Consider the following 15,256-nt stretch of genomic DNA (forward strand, 5'->3'; position numbering starts at 1 on the left):
AAAAAGGCTGCGGATTATGCCTTTATAACATCTAGTTAGAACAATTATATTTGTAGCAGCAGCTACAAAGAGCCTTTAACAACAGTGTGGGTAAGCATAAGACACACTCTAAAAGAAGAATCATTTTACTTCAAAATGTTTCTGCTTCCTGGGAACCAGAGTATGATAGGCAATTCTAAAACTTTGAAAGGGAAAAAATAACAAGAGGAGCTGAAAAGAAAGGAATAAAATAAATAGCTTAAATTTAGTAGGAGCTAGGCATTTAGAACCTCTTGAACCCCTGAGTGTGCAGTAGCAAACTCTGCAGCCAGGTTTGTCAACCAGCACGCTGTCTCACTAAGTAAACCAAATTCATCTCGTCACTGAGCGTGCTGGTGACACACTTCCCCTTCGTTGTTCTGCACTTTGATCATACTGTAACAACACCTCACAGATAATAGCTATTTATATTATCTCTGTATACCACTTGTCTGCCTGGTACAAAAGAAAGTAATAACTAACTGATTTGGAAGCTTCCTACTCATAGGATCACAGTTTATTCACATACTCGAAGGAGAGAGCAATTTAAAGCTATTCACCTGGATTACATCCTTGTAGGATTGCAACCTTGAGCTGTACAGGTGGAAGTCAATCAACACAGCTTTATCGCAGAATATGTCAGTCCACCTAGCCATCACAGACCTGAGGAAGGCAGTAATGTGGCCTGTCTGTAGACACTATCAACCTCGAGGCATTGCAGGACCAAAATACAAGGTGTAAGCCATTTGTATATACTTGTCTTCTACAACACATTTTAGGGGAGAGGAGGAAAGCAGGTGCAAATTTGTTAAGTAGACGACCTGCAGCCCTCCTCCCCGAGAATCCAGAATACGGATTGGGGAGCCTAGCGACTCTAACAGTTGTCGTATTATGAACAATAGTTAATACAAACTAATTGTGAATAAAAAGAAATGTTTTCTTTTCAAGTGTCACCTTTCCAGAAAATATAATATTTATTTAAACCATGAAAACAGATACTAATATCAAACTGACCTATGCAAAATTGAACAAGAGGTAGCTATTCAATGACTATATCATGGGACTCCCATACTTTAAAAAACCCAACAAAACAAATCTGCAGGCATAAGACCACCCAAAGCACTTATAAGTCTTACTTAGACACCTAATTAAAACATTTTTTGTGGGAATTACCTAAAGAACTACTGTATAAAACACTGTGGGAATTAATTAACTGCAGAGAAAAAAATATATAAAACATTTAATACCTATCATAAAATTGCTAAATTAGGTTTTGATTCAAAGCTCATTACTATCAGTGGAAAGGACTTGTATTACTCTGTAATAAATGGTTGAGCTGGTGATCGTCTTCTATTCCCGTGTATAAATATTTGAGGAACAGATACAGAAACTATTTTTATCCATTAGCAATTGTGCCTCGCAATATGAAGTGGAATATGCCTCTGTGCTCCGCAAGATACTAAATTACCTAACTTCTTGGTCTATTGCTTTTAGGACCTGTGAGGACTTTGGTGTATTATGAAGCAAAACAAAAAATGAGAAGCAGTAAATTAAGATTAGAAAACAGTTGAAACTAGTTCAAGGAACACTGCTTTACTTGACAGAGTAAATATAATGCTAAGTAACAAAACATTAACAGCAGTCTTTGTTCAATGTATTGCCGTCGTACAAAGATTCAACTAAAACAAAGCATGGCATTAAATTTTAGGGGTTTTCTCTTTTCAAGCTCTAAGTAACACTACAATGTAGAACATTAAACCTTTTTACAAAGTACATCAGTTCTTTCAAACCGCTCAGCTTTACAGGATATCATTTTAGTGAATATAATTTGAGCCAACATACAGTCAAGTAACTTGTCATTTGTCTTTTCAAATACCAACTTACATATAAAAGAGGTATTCCTTATTATATAGTTTTCTATTTATACATTAAGGACAAAAAAAACCATTCCATCCAAGACAGCAGAGAAGAGAGTTTTGAGACAAATGCAATGATTTCATCACTTCCAAAACATCGCAGAATTGTTGCCAAGCAAGAACTCAAAGTCAACAGTTTTTCTGCAAAACCCTCTCTGAATGCAGAGGCATCGCCGTCACGGAGACGTGACCGAATTGTATTTTGTGACCTACTGCCTGTTTCAGACCCAGACAAACACAAAACTGTGTCTCAGCATTAAAAAAAAAAAAAAAAAGACTAACCAAACCTCTCCATGGGGAAAACAAATCTGACACAGCGGTTACTATTAATTAGCATTCCTATTTGTTCAATACTACTTCCAGTTTCCAAAGGAAATGTGACAGGCTGAACTCAGAAAATGTTACTTCTCAAAGCTGCTACCACCCTGTTTCCTGGGCAAACAAGCCACCCTTCAGCGACATACCATGCACGAGTGTTCTGCAGAACATCAAGGTTAACTACGTCCATCTACGCATCCTGCACCTATGCACAGCCTTTTTTAAAAAACTAACATTTAAAAGACATTTTTAAAGGCATTTTTCTTATTCTTCTGTTAAATGAACTTGAGGAAGAAGCAGCAGAAGAAAGGGCACTGCACGACAGATGGTCACAAGAAAGCAGGTGACCCCTGAAGCTTTCTAGCGTGCTGCGAGTCAATTATTAATGGGGATTTCTCTTCTTACCGCCCCATCCCATGCAGAGAGGAGCAGCAGCAGCAAAACCTCACTCAGAATGCAGCCATCCCTGCTAAGTGACTTGGGAAAGAAGTAAATCAGCAGCGGTGAGCAGATGGTGCGAGCGGCTGAGGAAGAGGAGCGGAGCGGAGAGAAGCGAGCCCACGGAGATGGCGCGTCCCAGGAACAAACCACAGGACTTACTAACCCGAGCTCTCCACTAAGATGCACCGTGGGAGTTGCAGATCGCCTGTGCTCTGCATCCCCACTGCTTTGTTTATCGGAAAATATTCAAAATGGAAACCTGACTCCACTTCTAAAAATAGCCGAATTTACTCGATTTCGACTTGGAAGTCCCACTGCTGAAGTGTGACAACGGTGAGCAAATACCTCGTCTTATCTCCAAAAGGCAGCATGTCAAACCGGGGGGGGAACAAAAGCCCAGAGGAGCTCTTCGGGTCTTTACATCGGGTTCTTCGCAAAGGAACGGCCGCCGAGGAGCGGCCGGCGCCGAGCAGCCGCCCCCGAGCAGCCCTGCCTGCGCCGCGCTGCCCCCTGCCGGGGAGGCTGCGCCGCCGAACCCCGGCGCCCTGCTGCACCCGGGGCCGCACCCCCGCTCCCCTCCCAGCCTCCGGGAGGAAGGGGAGTGGGGGTGCGGCCCGGCGTCCCCAGCATCTGCGCTCCGGTTATGGCACCCCGAGGCGCTCGCCCCAGCGGACAGACCTCCGCGTCCCCCTCCTCGGGCGGAGCTCCGGTCTCGAACCCACAACCTAGGGCTTCAGCGGCCGCTCACGGCTCGTCAGCTCCCCCGGCACTTAACCCAGCGCCCTCGCCCTCCGGTGGCCGCCGAGATGTCAAAAAGGTGACAAGCCCACAGGGCGACTGAGCGCTTCAAGAGCAGCGCTTTGTTTTGAGATTACTAAGCAATGACATAACTCTCCCTCCCGGAGAGATCAGATGTTATCTGAGGCTTCGACATATTTCTATCTAGTTGGCAGAGCAGGGAAAAATACATCGCTCGCTACTCAGGAGAAGTTGACTATGCCTGGTTCAAACCAAGGAGAAGACAAAATAAATAAATAAAAGCCCAGGGCAGGGAGCTCCGGGAAGCGCCTGCATGTGCCCTTCGGTGGCAGCCGAACGGGGCTGCTGCTCTTTGGTTTCAGTTTTTGCTCTTTGGAAAGCGCGGGTGGGGGGGGGATCGCTTTTTTCTTTTATTTTCTTCGGAGACAGCAAAGAGAAATGGAAGAGCGACCTTTTGCTGGGAGGAAAGGATCTGCCTCTATCCGCCGCCGCTCCGGTCTTACCTTGTAGCTTTCCTAACAAAGTAAGAGCGGGTAAAGTCGCCGTGATCGTCCAGCCACGCTTCCACCGCTTCCTGCTCGGGCGGGGGGGGGCAGCTGCGCTCCATGCTCCGCGCCGCCGCTCCCGCCGCCGCTCTGCCTCCGCCTGCCGCTGCCTGCGGTTCTTGCCGTTGATTCCCCCCCTCCCGGCCCTCCTCCCGCCGCCGGTGCCCTCGGCCCGGCTCCCACCCCCCGCCTTCGCCCCGCTCCCAGGTGCGTGCGGGCGGTATGGAAGCCCGTTGTCCGGCCCCGGCCCCGGCGCCGCGCCGGCGGCACCTCAGCGCATCCCCGGCCCGCCTGTCCCGCAACGGACAAACGGGCTCCACCTCCGCCGCGGCCCCGCAGCGCCCCGGGGGGCTGCCGCGCCCCCGCCCCGCCCCGCCCCGCCGCGGGGGCACCGGCACCGGCGGGAACCCCCGGCCCCGGCGCTGGCGATGCCCGGCGGGGCGGGGGGGCAGGCGGGAGGGAGGCAGAAGGAGGCGTTTGTCTGCGCGGCCCCGGGGCTGGCGGCTCCGCCGCGCCGAGGCTGACCTGGAGCGGTTGGCCCAGGCAGTCCCCGCGGGGCTGGGGAAAAAAAGAAAAGCGATGAAGAAGAAAATTGTTCTCCCGGAGTCAGGCAAAGGGATTATTTTTCTCCCCCGTCCCCACTTGACAGTTATTTTCTTTTCAAGGTATGGCCTCTTGCAGCTTGCTTCGAAAAAGTGGTAAATCGGATGTCACTTTGGAGTATTTCACTGGTGGGTGTTAGTATATGATCTTTGATAGACCTTTTCTGGATATGCGTCCTAAAGCCCTGGCTTTTCAATCCGTCATGCCTACAGTGAGGCTTTTTGGTCCATTTTAGGCATTTAATAAGCACAGCCTAGCTTTGAAGATGCTCCAGACTCACAGCTTATACTTTCTCTAATATTAGACAGCTAGGATTGACATTTTGGTTAATGCTGAGCATCACTTTCATGTACTGTAGTTCCATTCTAAGATATGCATGTGCACACATTTATAATTGATAATCTGCGTTCACAAAAGACCTGGCACAAAGTGTGAGGCACATGTATGGTTTCTTGTGTCATCACATGCAGTATCTTTGAAGGTAAGATATGAATAACAAATAGCAGCATGTTTCTGCGGAAAGGGCTATACAGGGTCTTTAAAATTATTCTCCTGTGTAATCAATTGAGAAATATCATATAAAATGTTTTCTGCTGCTCTTAAACCCCTTTCAGTATATGCAAGGCAGCACGCTTCAGATAGAGCAGGCATCCCTGCACATCTTTTTGCAATTTTTTTGCAATGCTTATAGAGAGAGACTGGACTTGCAGAGAGGTGGGATTCTGCAGCCTGAGAAGGGGCAGCAGCAGGAACTTCACACCAAGGCATTAAGAGCCTGTCCATGAACTTGGGGGAGAAGCTTCCTCTTCTGTGTCTTTGTGTCACATCTGTGCATAACACTCACTTGGACATGTGTGTCTTTTGGCTGTAAGAGTTTGTGTGTAATATGAGGCATGCAGAAAGGGAACATTTTACATGAACATTACTCTGTTATAAAAGGAATCACAAGAGAAATGTGCACACTGACCAAAGAGAAAACGTGAAGATAAAGTATAAACCAGTTAAGACATGCTGCAAGAGTCAAGCCGCTATTTGAGGCAAAGAGAAATCTTTCAGCAAGGAAATACAGGATTACCAAGCAAACTGCATAAACAGACAACATGGCAATAAATGCAGCCGATGTTTAGTGTCAAAACCTGGAAAGCTGGTATGTTAGAAAAAAGAAAATAAACCTGTCATGTAACTCATCGATTTCTAAATTAACCGTTTCATTTCAGGAAGAGGGTTTTGAGGCTACAGTAGACATGGCAATAAAAGCTTATAAGCTAGGCAAAGCTTTTGGAAAACAACAGTATGTTACAATGCTGAAGAAGTATAACAGAAATATAAAACATACAATTATAAAATGCAGATTTTAAATAAATATCTGAAATGCTATTCCCTAAATGGTCTCATATGGAATCTTGGTCATAGCTCAGCCCATCTCAAAAAGCAATTGCAGACTTATCAGAGGTGATCTAGACAGGAAAAACAAGAATGACCAAACGCATGGAAATATCTTATCTGTAAAGAGGCAGAAAGAGTTTGTTTACAGAAGGATGACTACAAATATATAATTTAATTACTGGTATTTAAAACGTAAGATAGGATTTTCTCTCTGTCTCATAGGAGAATAACAAGGTAATGGTCAATGAAATTATGTTAGCTGCAATACATAGTGTCCCATTTCATGTAATTAGGAGTAGCACTAATAGAAATAAGCATTTATACTGTAGTAGCATCCAGTAAGGCCCGCTCAAGAACAGATACTGTACTGAGCACTGGAAACATGTGCAATTAAATACTAGGCTAGCTGAGAAGCGTACGGCATCCCTGTACTTCATGCCACAAGGTGCTGGGACCCGTGGGTGAAGCTGCCGCTACTGTGGGCAGCTGCCCAGGCTGGGCCAGGATATGTATGACAGGGTACCAAAGGTACCAAAGGAGGGGGAAGCTGGGCACTGCAACAAGGCTTCGCTCGGGGCTGACAGCCATGCCATTATTTAGCCTACAGATAAGAATCGGTAAAGCCAATGCAAATGATTATCTTCCTGTGAATTCAATGGCAAAGCAGCAGTTCAAGAGATTGCTACCCAAGCAAAGAATAGCATAGTCTTTCCCAAAAGAAATAAAAATGGAACAGTTGGGGGAAAAAGGGATACTTTCTCCGTATCCGATGAATTTCCATGAATAATAATGAACATGCTGTTTTCATTTTTAAGGTGACGGGAGGGGATGAAGGCCAAGCATAACAAAGTGCATGGTAAAAGTGGAAAAAGTCTTCCATAATTTTGGCTTCCAAAGTGCTCTGAAAAAGCTCCGTGTATCTTAGCTCACGCCCAGCTTTCCAGTTTGTTTCCAGAACTCAGATGACAGAATTGATGTGCAGTAGCTATAAACCTGAAAAGGATTTGTAGTAATGACATACAAATAAATAATTCTGGTTCAAGTTTAAAAGCTGCTTGTGGCAAAGCAGCATGCTTGAGAGCTCAGTATGGAAGCCAGGATGCTTTTCCAACACTAGGCCATTCTACAGCAGGACTGGTTGACGAAAAAGCTTTTTAGCTGAAGTCTTTCATTTGTATGTTTTGCAAATAGTGTCATGGAAGGAGATAAGTGGGGGTTTTTTTGTATGTCCAAGGCACATAAATTAGAAATGCTGCAAACTCATGATAATTAGTAATAACATATACAGAAGAATGTAATCAGAGAAGAAGTATTTATATGATATTTTATGCTCAAAGAACTCTATTTAAACTTATTTGCAAGTAATTTATTTCTGTATCGTCTCCTTTTAAAAGAGAAGAAAATAAGGTTTCAAATGTCACCATACTTGACTTATTTGTCTGACTTACTCATTAGATGAATTGGAGCAGCATTTAGCTTTGCTAAGAAGTGGGAATTGGCTGTCTTTCTACCATCCCTTAAATCTGGAAAACAGTTGGTCCATTTTGGCTCCTAAAACAAGTTTAGGGCTGTACTATATTGCCAATGAGGCTAGAATATGATAAGGTAGAAGAAATTATTCCATTTCTTTATTAGCCAGCACTTTTACACACACATGCAAACACACACGTAGTGGAAGAATCCTAATATTAGTAAAGCAAGTTTCCATTTCCCTTCCATTATTTAAGTTGCACAAAGAGAGTGAAATAGCAACCAAAATCCAATTCATTTAAAATCTAATTGTTATTTTAGTGATGAAAATACTAAATCATGAGAATGCCTTACCAGTTTATTCTCTAAGTCCTTTCCAAATAATTACTGGAAATGCTTCCCAAATAAACATAACTATGCAGAGCTGCTCACTCATTGCATAACCTGCCTTCTCCTCTGGGATAGCATTGCATATGTCCTACAGGAAGCCGTGTAAAATAGTAGCTTCCTCCTATTTTGATTTGAATGTGATGGAGCGTTTGCGTCAATCAAAGTACCATGCAAAATTATTGTTAGCCTCAGGAAAGCAGCAGCTTCTCAAAGTTGTTTGTAAGACACAGACATTTGTTTGGAAAATACTGTCTAACTTTATCTCCTGAAAAATGTAATTTAGAATTTGAATTTAACATATTAGCATTTAATATGTCAGCCGACCAGTATGCTCAAATTTTAACCTTTTCTACTTTCTGTTGGAAGTCTCAGGATAAATTTGAAGACGGTTACCAAGTCTCACTCAGCCTTCTCTCCTTTAAGCTAAACAGTGCCACATCTTTCAATTCTTCTGTGAACATCATGTTTTCCAGCCCTCTGATCATTCTTTTTCACTGTGGACGTTTCCCAGACTGTCCCTACCATTCCTGCGGTGTCTCACCAAGCTAGCATCAAGTAATCCAGTTGAACACATATCAGTACTAAATGAAGTGGAAGGGATATTTTGGGTACCTTGCAGGCTATACTCCTGCTAACAGTCACCCATGGATATGCCTTCTTGGCAACGGCCTGATATTGTTGACTTGCGGTGACCAACTGTACTCTCTGTTCCCTCTTTGTAAATACTTGCCATGCAGTCAGGTGTTGGCTGTGCACCTGCTTACTTCTGCCTAACTGTATTTTCTTGTTCCTGAACCTTTTTAATTTCATCCTGTGCTTGTAATCCATTTTCTCCAATTTATCAAGATGATTTTGAATTCTATGCCTGTCCTCCAATGTGTCCTTGGCCTCACCAAGCTTAGTGCAAATTTGCTGAAGGGCACAGGTCTGGGCAATGATGGGGGTACGATGCAGGTAGGTGAAACTGTAGGTGGACTTCTCAGCGTCATTACTGGTTTAGCTAGCTAGAGCTTCTGGTGCCTGCGTGCTAGAAGCACATCTTCAGTGAACATGCAGACACAACCCTGATCTAAGCAGGGAGATGCCGCCATGGTTGTATCGTGTCGCATAACAACAAATGCAGTGCATTGACTGGTTCAAATGGGCTACAAACCCCGGTAACTGTGCACCCACGTAGTCCATTTCCAGTTGCATTCAGCAGACCCTTCTGGTCTTCTGACATGTTGAAAATTGAAACTGTGTTCAACCTGTTCTTTCTTTTAATGTATACATAGAGTTTGGCGGAGTTTAAATAGGAGGTAGTAGGTAAGTAGGAAACTTGTGTAGGTCAGATTTCCTTCCAGGCCTTTCTCAAGTGCATAACAACCCCCTTTTTTTTTTTATTTACATGATACATAGCTTATTTTTAAAGAGCTTTTTAGCAACTACTGGCTACTTAGTTATTTTCAATTAGCAGTTGCTCTTATTAGTACTTTTACTGGTAATTGTGATTTTGAATTGAAGTATTGGTTTTGTACTTAGACTTACAGATAATTGTGAAGTCAAATTATAAGGGTCTTTTTTTCCTCATTGTGGTTGTTGGGAAAAGGAGACTCAGTGATGAGATCTATAAGTCAAAAAGATTGGTCAGATGTTTTTCAAGTACAGGTCCTTGCTATTTGGACCATGCTAATTAGGATTGAATGGGCTGCTTAAGCATGTGTGAGGAGGAGAACCCTGACTCCACTGGAGTAGTGCGATAGCTTTCACCCGTGTCAATGGATCCAGAATTTAATTCGATTCACAGCTTCAATCTCTCTCTGCATTCTCAATTGACAGTTACAAAGAGTTGCCCCAGTGCCCACTAGCTAAAGGCATCTTTCCCACCACCATGCGGCTCTATGCTATTCTTCTCTTTCTTTCACGTTTCTTAAACGTAATGCTGCTTCACTCGAGGCTTTGCAGCAGATAAATTCTGTATCTCCAGAAGAAAGCAGGATACATATCAAAATCTGTTGAGGACCTGACCAGCATTGGCACAGTGGGCAGCAGGATTCCAGCTCAATGTTTTCTGCTGTGAGTATTTGCGTAACATAGCATGCGAGAAATGGAACATGGGGGGAATACTCTCGGGGGGGGGGAAACAAGAAGTAAATCCAGAGCAGTTTGAAATACATTACTCTTACGATGATCTCCTCATGTTTTCCTAATAAAAGGCCATGGAACCTCTCCCAGCAGTTCAGCATTAATGCAAGGTTTTAGAAAGACTATTGCTTTTATGTAGGGATTCAAATCCAACACATCCCCGAGCATGTTGTTCGCACAGTTAGTTTTCCTTGCTGCTGAACATTTCTACTCGTTTTTCTTTGCATTTATCTGTCTTCAGTAGCATGTATGGAGCCTATTATGGTTTTTTTCCAATAGATTAGAAAGCCATCTACTCTCCCATTTCTGTATTCAGAGACCATAATTCTCTGTTAAACTTCTCACATATTAACCTAACAAGTGGAATTTATAAAGGCTCCCTATCATCACAAATTATTAGTATTGTTTCTCTCAGTAAAGCCCTTGGTTTTCTGGAGATGTTTTTTTGAGCACATTTTCCCAGTAATGATCTGGTGTAATAGCACCAATAACTCCTACCAGCTATCCCCATCTTGTACAAGAAGAATAACTTTTGCCTACACTTCACTCTGAGAACACGTGTCTGCCTGGGTCTGCTATTACTGTTTCTTTCTTTTCAGAGTCACTGCTTTTCACAAAATTATTTTCCGTCTTGGACATGAGACCAATTTTCCTTGTTCTTTTAATGAACAACTTTGTCTTCTTGGTGTTAAAATATAGTCCAGACCTTACTAAGTGATCTTAGTTGGTCTATATTAATGGCCTGCCCTTCCCATTATTTATCACTCTCTAACTTTTTGTAATTTGCAGCTTTTTCCAGCAAGAATTTTATATTTTTGTTCAGATCATTCAATATGGTTTGGGTCCATTTAGTATGAACCACACTGATATTATACATTGCTGGGGTTCTTACCAAAAACGCTGTAAAGTTGTGAGCTGAAGCCCCGCAGAAATCTTACAGAAGTTTCCTTTATCAAACTAATCCATAATCTCATGGGAAGATAGGAAGGGGTTTTTTTTGACAAAACTAATTTTCTGTGTTGACTGGCATTAATTGTACTATCATCCTTTAATTGCACACTGATTGCTTCCTGTACCAGCCTTTCCATCAGTTTTTCTGACATTGATGTCAGGCAAAATGATCTGCAATTTCCTTATTAAATAATGGAACAATGCTTGCTTCTCCTCTGTCTTCGGGAACTCGTGTGGGATTTCAAGACATGTTTTTCTTAGTTTGGTTCTTTTTAATTTTTTCTTTCTGAGGTTTAGGGTTAATACCTGTTAAACCAGTATTATTTTACTTCCTGATATTTTGGAATCTTAGTAGTGAACATATACGAATTTCTGCTTTGATAGATCACATGAGGAATATTTCAGTGGCACAGAGCTGGTTAATCTTTCTAGTACTGTTTGTTACTATCACTATGGAATCTTCATAACGCAGGATATAACACTCACAAAAGTGTATATGCAGTTAATTTCATTGTTTTCTATCTTACCATAATGAGTAAAACTGCTGTTTAGTCATTGCCCTGGAAGCTCTGTGAAGCATCTGCTGTACCCTGTCTGAGGTGCCCAGCAAATTTGTATCACAATGCAGTCCTGCTGCAAATAGATAAAAGTAATAAATTTGGCTAGTGCCAAAGTTTTAAAGCATTTTATGAATCTAAAATTATACTCTCTCACTGACATTATTTACTTAGAGTAGTAGAAGACTTGATCTTGTCCAGGCCCCGAAGTAATTAAACTGTTGAACATTTCCTATTGATCTATGTGGAAGACATTTTTGAAAGATGAGGTTTTCCTTTGACCCAGCTTGCACTGTACTTAACTGAATAAATTAACTCTTTTTGACCCGTTAGGAGGAAGCATACTTTAGTAAAACTGTGATTTGATTTACTCATGAGAACAAACATAATTTGTACTCTATATGCATCACTGGTTCTGGAAAAATAATTATGAATGAAAAACATCGCTATACTTCCTAGAGACCATAACTGAAGTCAGGACTTCTTTGTACTGGAAGCTGCACCACAAATATATCTCTTTCTTGGGTGGGTATTTCATCAAATATTCACATATTTTTTTAATTTATGGAAGGAAGGGGGCGGGGGGGGGGGAGGAATGGAGGTTTGTACCCAGTCCAATACAAAGCCTACAAGTAAACACAGAATGTACCACTGAAGTATTATGCAGTGGGCATAAAAATTGTTTTTGGGGCATTTTAGGAATGCACAGGCACATTCTGGTAATGAAGGAAAGCGTTAATCTGTGATTGTGAAAGATCAACAAAAAATCAAACAGTAAACAAGGTGAACAGAGAGAGATTACTTATGTATAACATTGATATTATAACCTAAAGGTATAACCACAAAATCTTCACTGTTCTGAACAAGCAAGGAAAATGTGTAAGAGACTAGTTTGTAACTACAGCTAACTGCAGCACTGCTACATGAATATATTGGGCTTGTATGGCATTTTAATTATACTCGAGAACAAAGTGTCTGAGAACAGTCAGATTGAAAAGAGGTTGTTATACATGAGTGTGTGTCTATTTCTGGATCCCATTTGATTTTTTTCGGAGGGGTATGGCATACTCAGGATCCTTCCATTTTCTCCTTCAGTTTTCATGCCTATCCCTCAAGGCATCTGTGGTGTAGACATTTGCTCAGCCAAGGGAGTCTGAATGAGTGTATTCACAACGTACCATTGCTGATCCCAAATCAGCTGCAATCTGATGAAGAGGTGTTCCCCACAGTGGCTGTTCATGCTGCCTCATCTCTATTTTTTTAAGCTTTGTCTGACCTGAGGACCTGGAGCCTTCAAAACCTTTTGATACTAGGTAACTAGTTTTTGTCTGGTAAATAAAAGAAGAAAGCTATTAGAGCAAATCAGTGAAATGGATCTGTAGACTCTCCCGTCAAATAGCTTGGGGTCAGCACCACCCTTCCTTCCTGAAGAAGTGAAGCTGTATATCTCAGGAAAATAGTGAGTGATCCAAGAGCTACAAGGTCCAAATTGTCATAGCTACATATCTTTTTACACTTGGTGCTTTGTTTCTGAAATTGCTACTTACATTGCATCACTGGCAGGTTGCACACTGTTAGGTTTCTGAGGCAGGGGTTGTCCATGGCCATGTGTTTCTGCAGCGTTCAGCATAGCTGGTACTTCACGTGCTGCTGTAAAACCAATACAAATGACAAAGTAAAACAATTTTTGTTGGAACCCAAATACCATTTGCATCTCTTAAAAGCTTTTCTATTAATCAGTGTCCCCCCATTAGGTCAGTGAGGACAGCAATAGTTGTCACTAGTCCTATACTACAGATGGCTGTAACAAAGTTGAAAGATTATGTGATTTGACTTAGGCTATAGAAAAAGTTTGTCATAACTAAAATTACATCAGATAAGTCACTTGTTTTTAGTATCGTGTTTAGTCTTCTAAACCACTGGGGAGCTGATTTTTAATCTGTCTGTGCTTTCTATAACTATGGGGGTTACACAGCTACTTCTGGCAGTTTATACCACATCCTAGGAGAGACACCGCCTGATTCTCAAATGTGGCAGACCTCATTTGCTCCCAAATGGATAATGTGAGCGTCTGAAAACAGCACATACCTGACCAGTGACTGCCTGATCTGCTGGTCTGTGGGCTTGTGGTGAAGGAGAAACTCAGCCACTCAGCCCTGAAAATGGGTAGCTGGCTGATCCCTGAGCGGGGCCAGGCTCATAAGGGTACTCTGAGGGACCTCGGCAATAGGCAGTTGTGGAGTATAACAGGGATTCAGTGCCTGAATGGGACACCAGTATGGATGTAGCTGGCTCTGTTCATGTCTTTAAGCAGTCCGTTAGACACCTTGGGATTTAAAATGCCAGCAGTGCTGTATGTAAGTACTCCTGGCAGCCACAGCCAAGCATCAGTGACCAGCTACCTGGGATTTTTCACTTTAAAAATTTAGGCATAAATTTATTTGGTAGAATATGAGAACATGAATTGTGGCTTTCATCCTTCAAAAGCAAAAAGTCTCATATCCAATAAAGGAGGCAAGTACCTGCATGTTAGCTGTTGTGGCACCCCACTTTTAAGGGCCTCAGTGTAGATTTTAGACCAAGGGACAATCAAGCTGTGTGACAACAAAGCTGCCAGAAAGAGCTAGGTACACAGGGACAGTGATACAGAAATAAGCACATAATTTTTCTAAACTGTTCCAGTTCAGAACAACATTATTAACGAGACTCTTGATGAGCCTAAAACTCCTTCCAGCTGCTTGCGAGCTACCGGCTGTGCCTGACATTCCTGCTTTCCGGCTGCAAAGTCTGGTCTTTTTTTAGACACCAAAAGAAAAAACATTTAATTTTTATTTGAGCTTATTGAATTTATTTTAATTTTATTTATTTCCCAAGTAAAATGGTTATGTGGAAACAGAAGTCCGCGTGGTATTCTCACAGCTCAAATAATAGTAAGAGTACCCTTGAGGAAATGAAATGTGACACACCATGGGCCAGCCTGTGAGGACAGCTGAGTGCTGCAGGCTACAGCCTGCCTTCTCAGTTCATCCTGCACCGAACACGTACATGTCCCCTGCTATCTTCCTCCTTTTCATACGAAACCAGATGACAGAGGTGCAAAATGGACTGAAAGGCAGGATTTTTGTGTGTGTGGTACGTGGCCTTTATCTATCATTTTGTTTTCCTTTGTTAGTGATCTAGAAGAGGGACTTTCTGTCTTTTATAAGAATTTTATGCTACCTAGAGCACATGGTAAACACTGCCAGAACAATGATATTAACAGATAAAAGCATATGCAGAAAAGTATTGCAGTACTGGACTTCAATACATGTACACGAACTTCAGATTCATTTATACGGCGTGATCTGAATTTGCAGTGTATGCATTTGGTTATAACTGCCAAAATCTATTTTATCTTTGACAGCTGACTTTATGGGTTTTGTGAGGAAAACCCACTGCTGATTAAATTTGTATTGACAGGATTGGATTCTGTATTTACAGGAAAACAGCTACTGCAGGCCCCCCTGAAACACATCTCTTCCTCTCCTCTTACTTTAAAGTCCTGAAAACCCAAGGTAAATCAGGAAACATTTGCCACTGTATGTTCTTTCAGTGTAAAGGAATCCCAGCGTGTAACTGATAATGGACGAGAATAGTTCTTTTGATGAATATGTCTCCTATCAATCTGCTGTTTAAGTGTCCTTCAGATGTGGACTGATTTATCCTTCCAGCATTTCTGTCTTAGGCAAAATCTTTTTGTTAGTTTATAGGAAATAAATCACAGCTATTGTCTTTAGTT

The 15,256-nt window shown here is 42.2% G+C and overlaps 1 protein-coding gene across 1 annotated transcript in view; it reads right to left on the bottom strand.

Moving 5' to 3' along the window:
* The window catches only part of PDE5A (phosphodiesterase 5A), a 138,611-nt gene that overhangs the window by 64,409 nt on the left and 58,946 nt on the right, over nt 1-15,256 (bottom strand). The window contains exon 2 of the mRNA XM_082314774.1: nt 13,026-13,128. Within this exon, the coding sequence (XP_082170900.1) occupies nt 13,026-13,108 (83 nt within the window). The 5' untranslated portion in view covers nt 13,109-13,128. The remainder of the gene's footprint in view (nt 1-13,025; nt 13,129-15,256) is intronic.

This window comes from Platalea leucorodia, assembly GCF_965183815.1.
Source record: "Platalea leucorodia genome assembly, chromosome: 6".
NCBI classification, from domain to species: Eukaryota; Metazoa; Chordata; class Aves; order Pelecaniformes; family Threskiornithidae; genus Platalea; species Platalea leucorodia.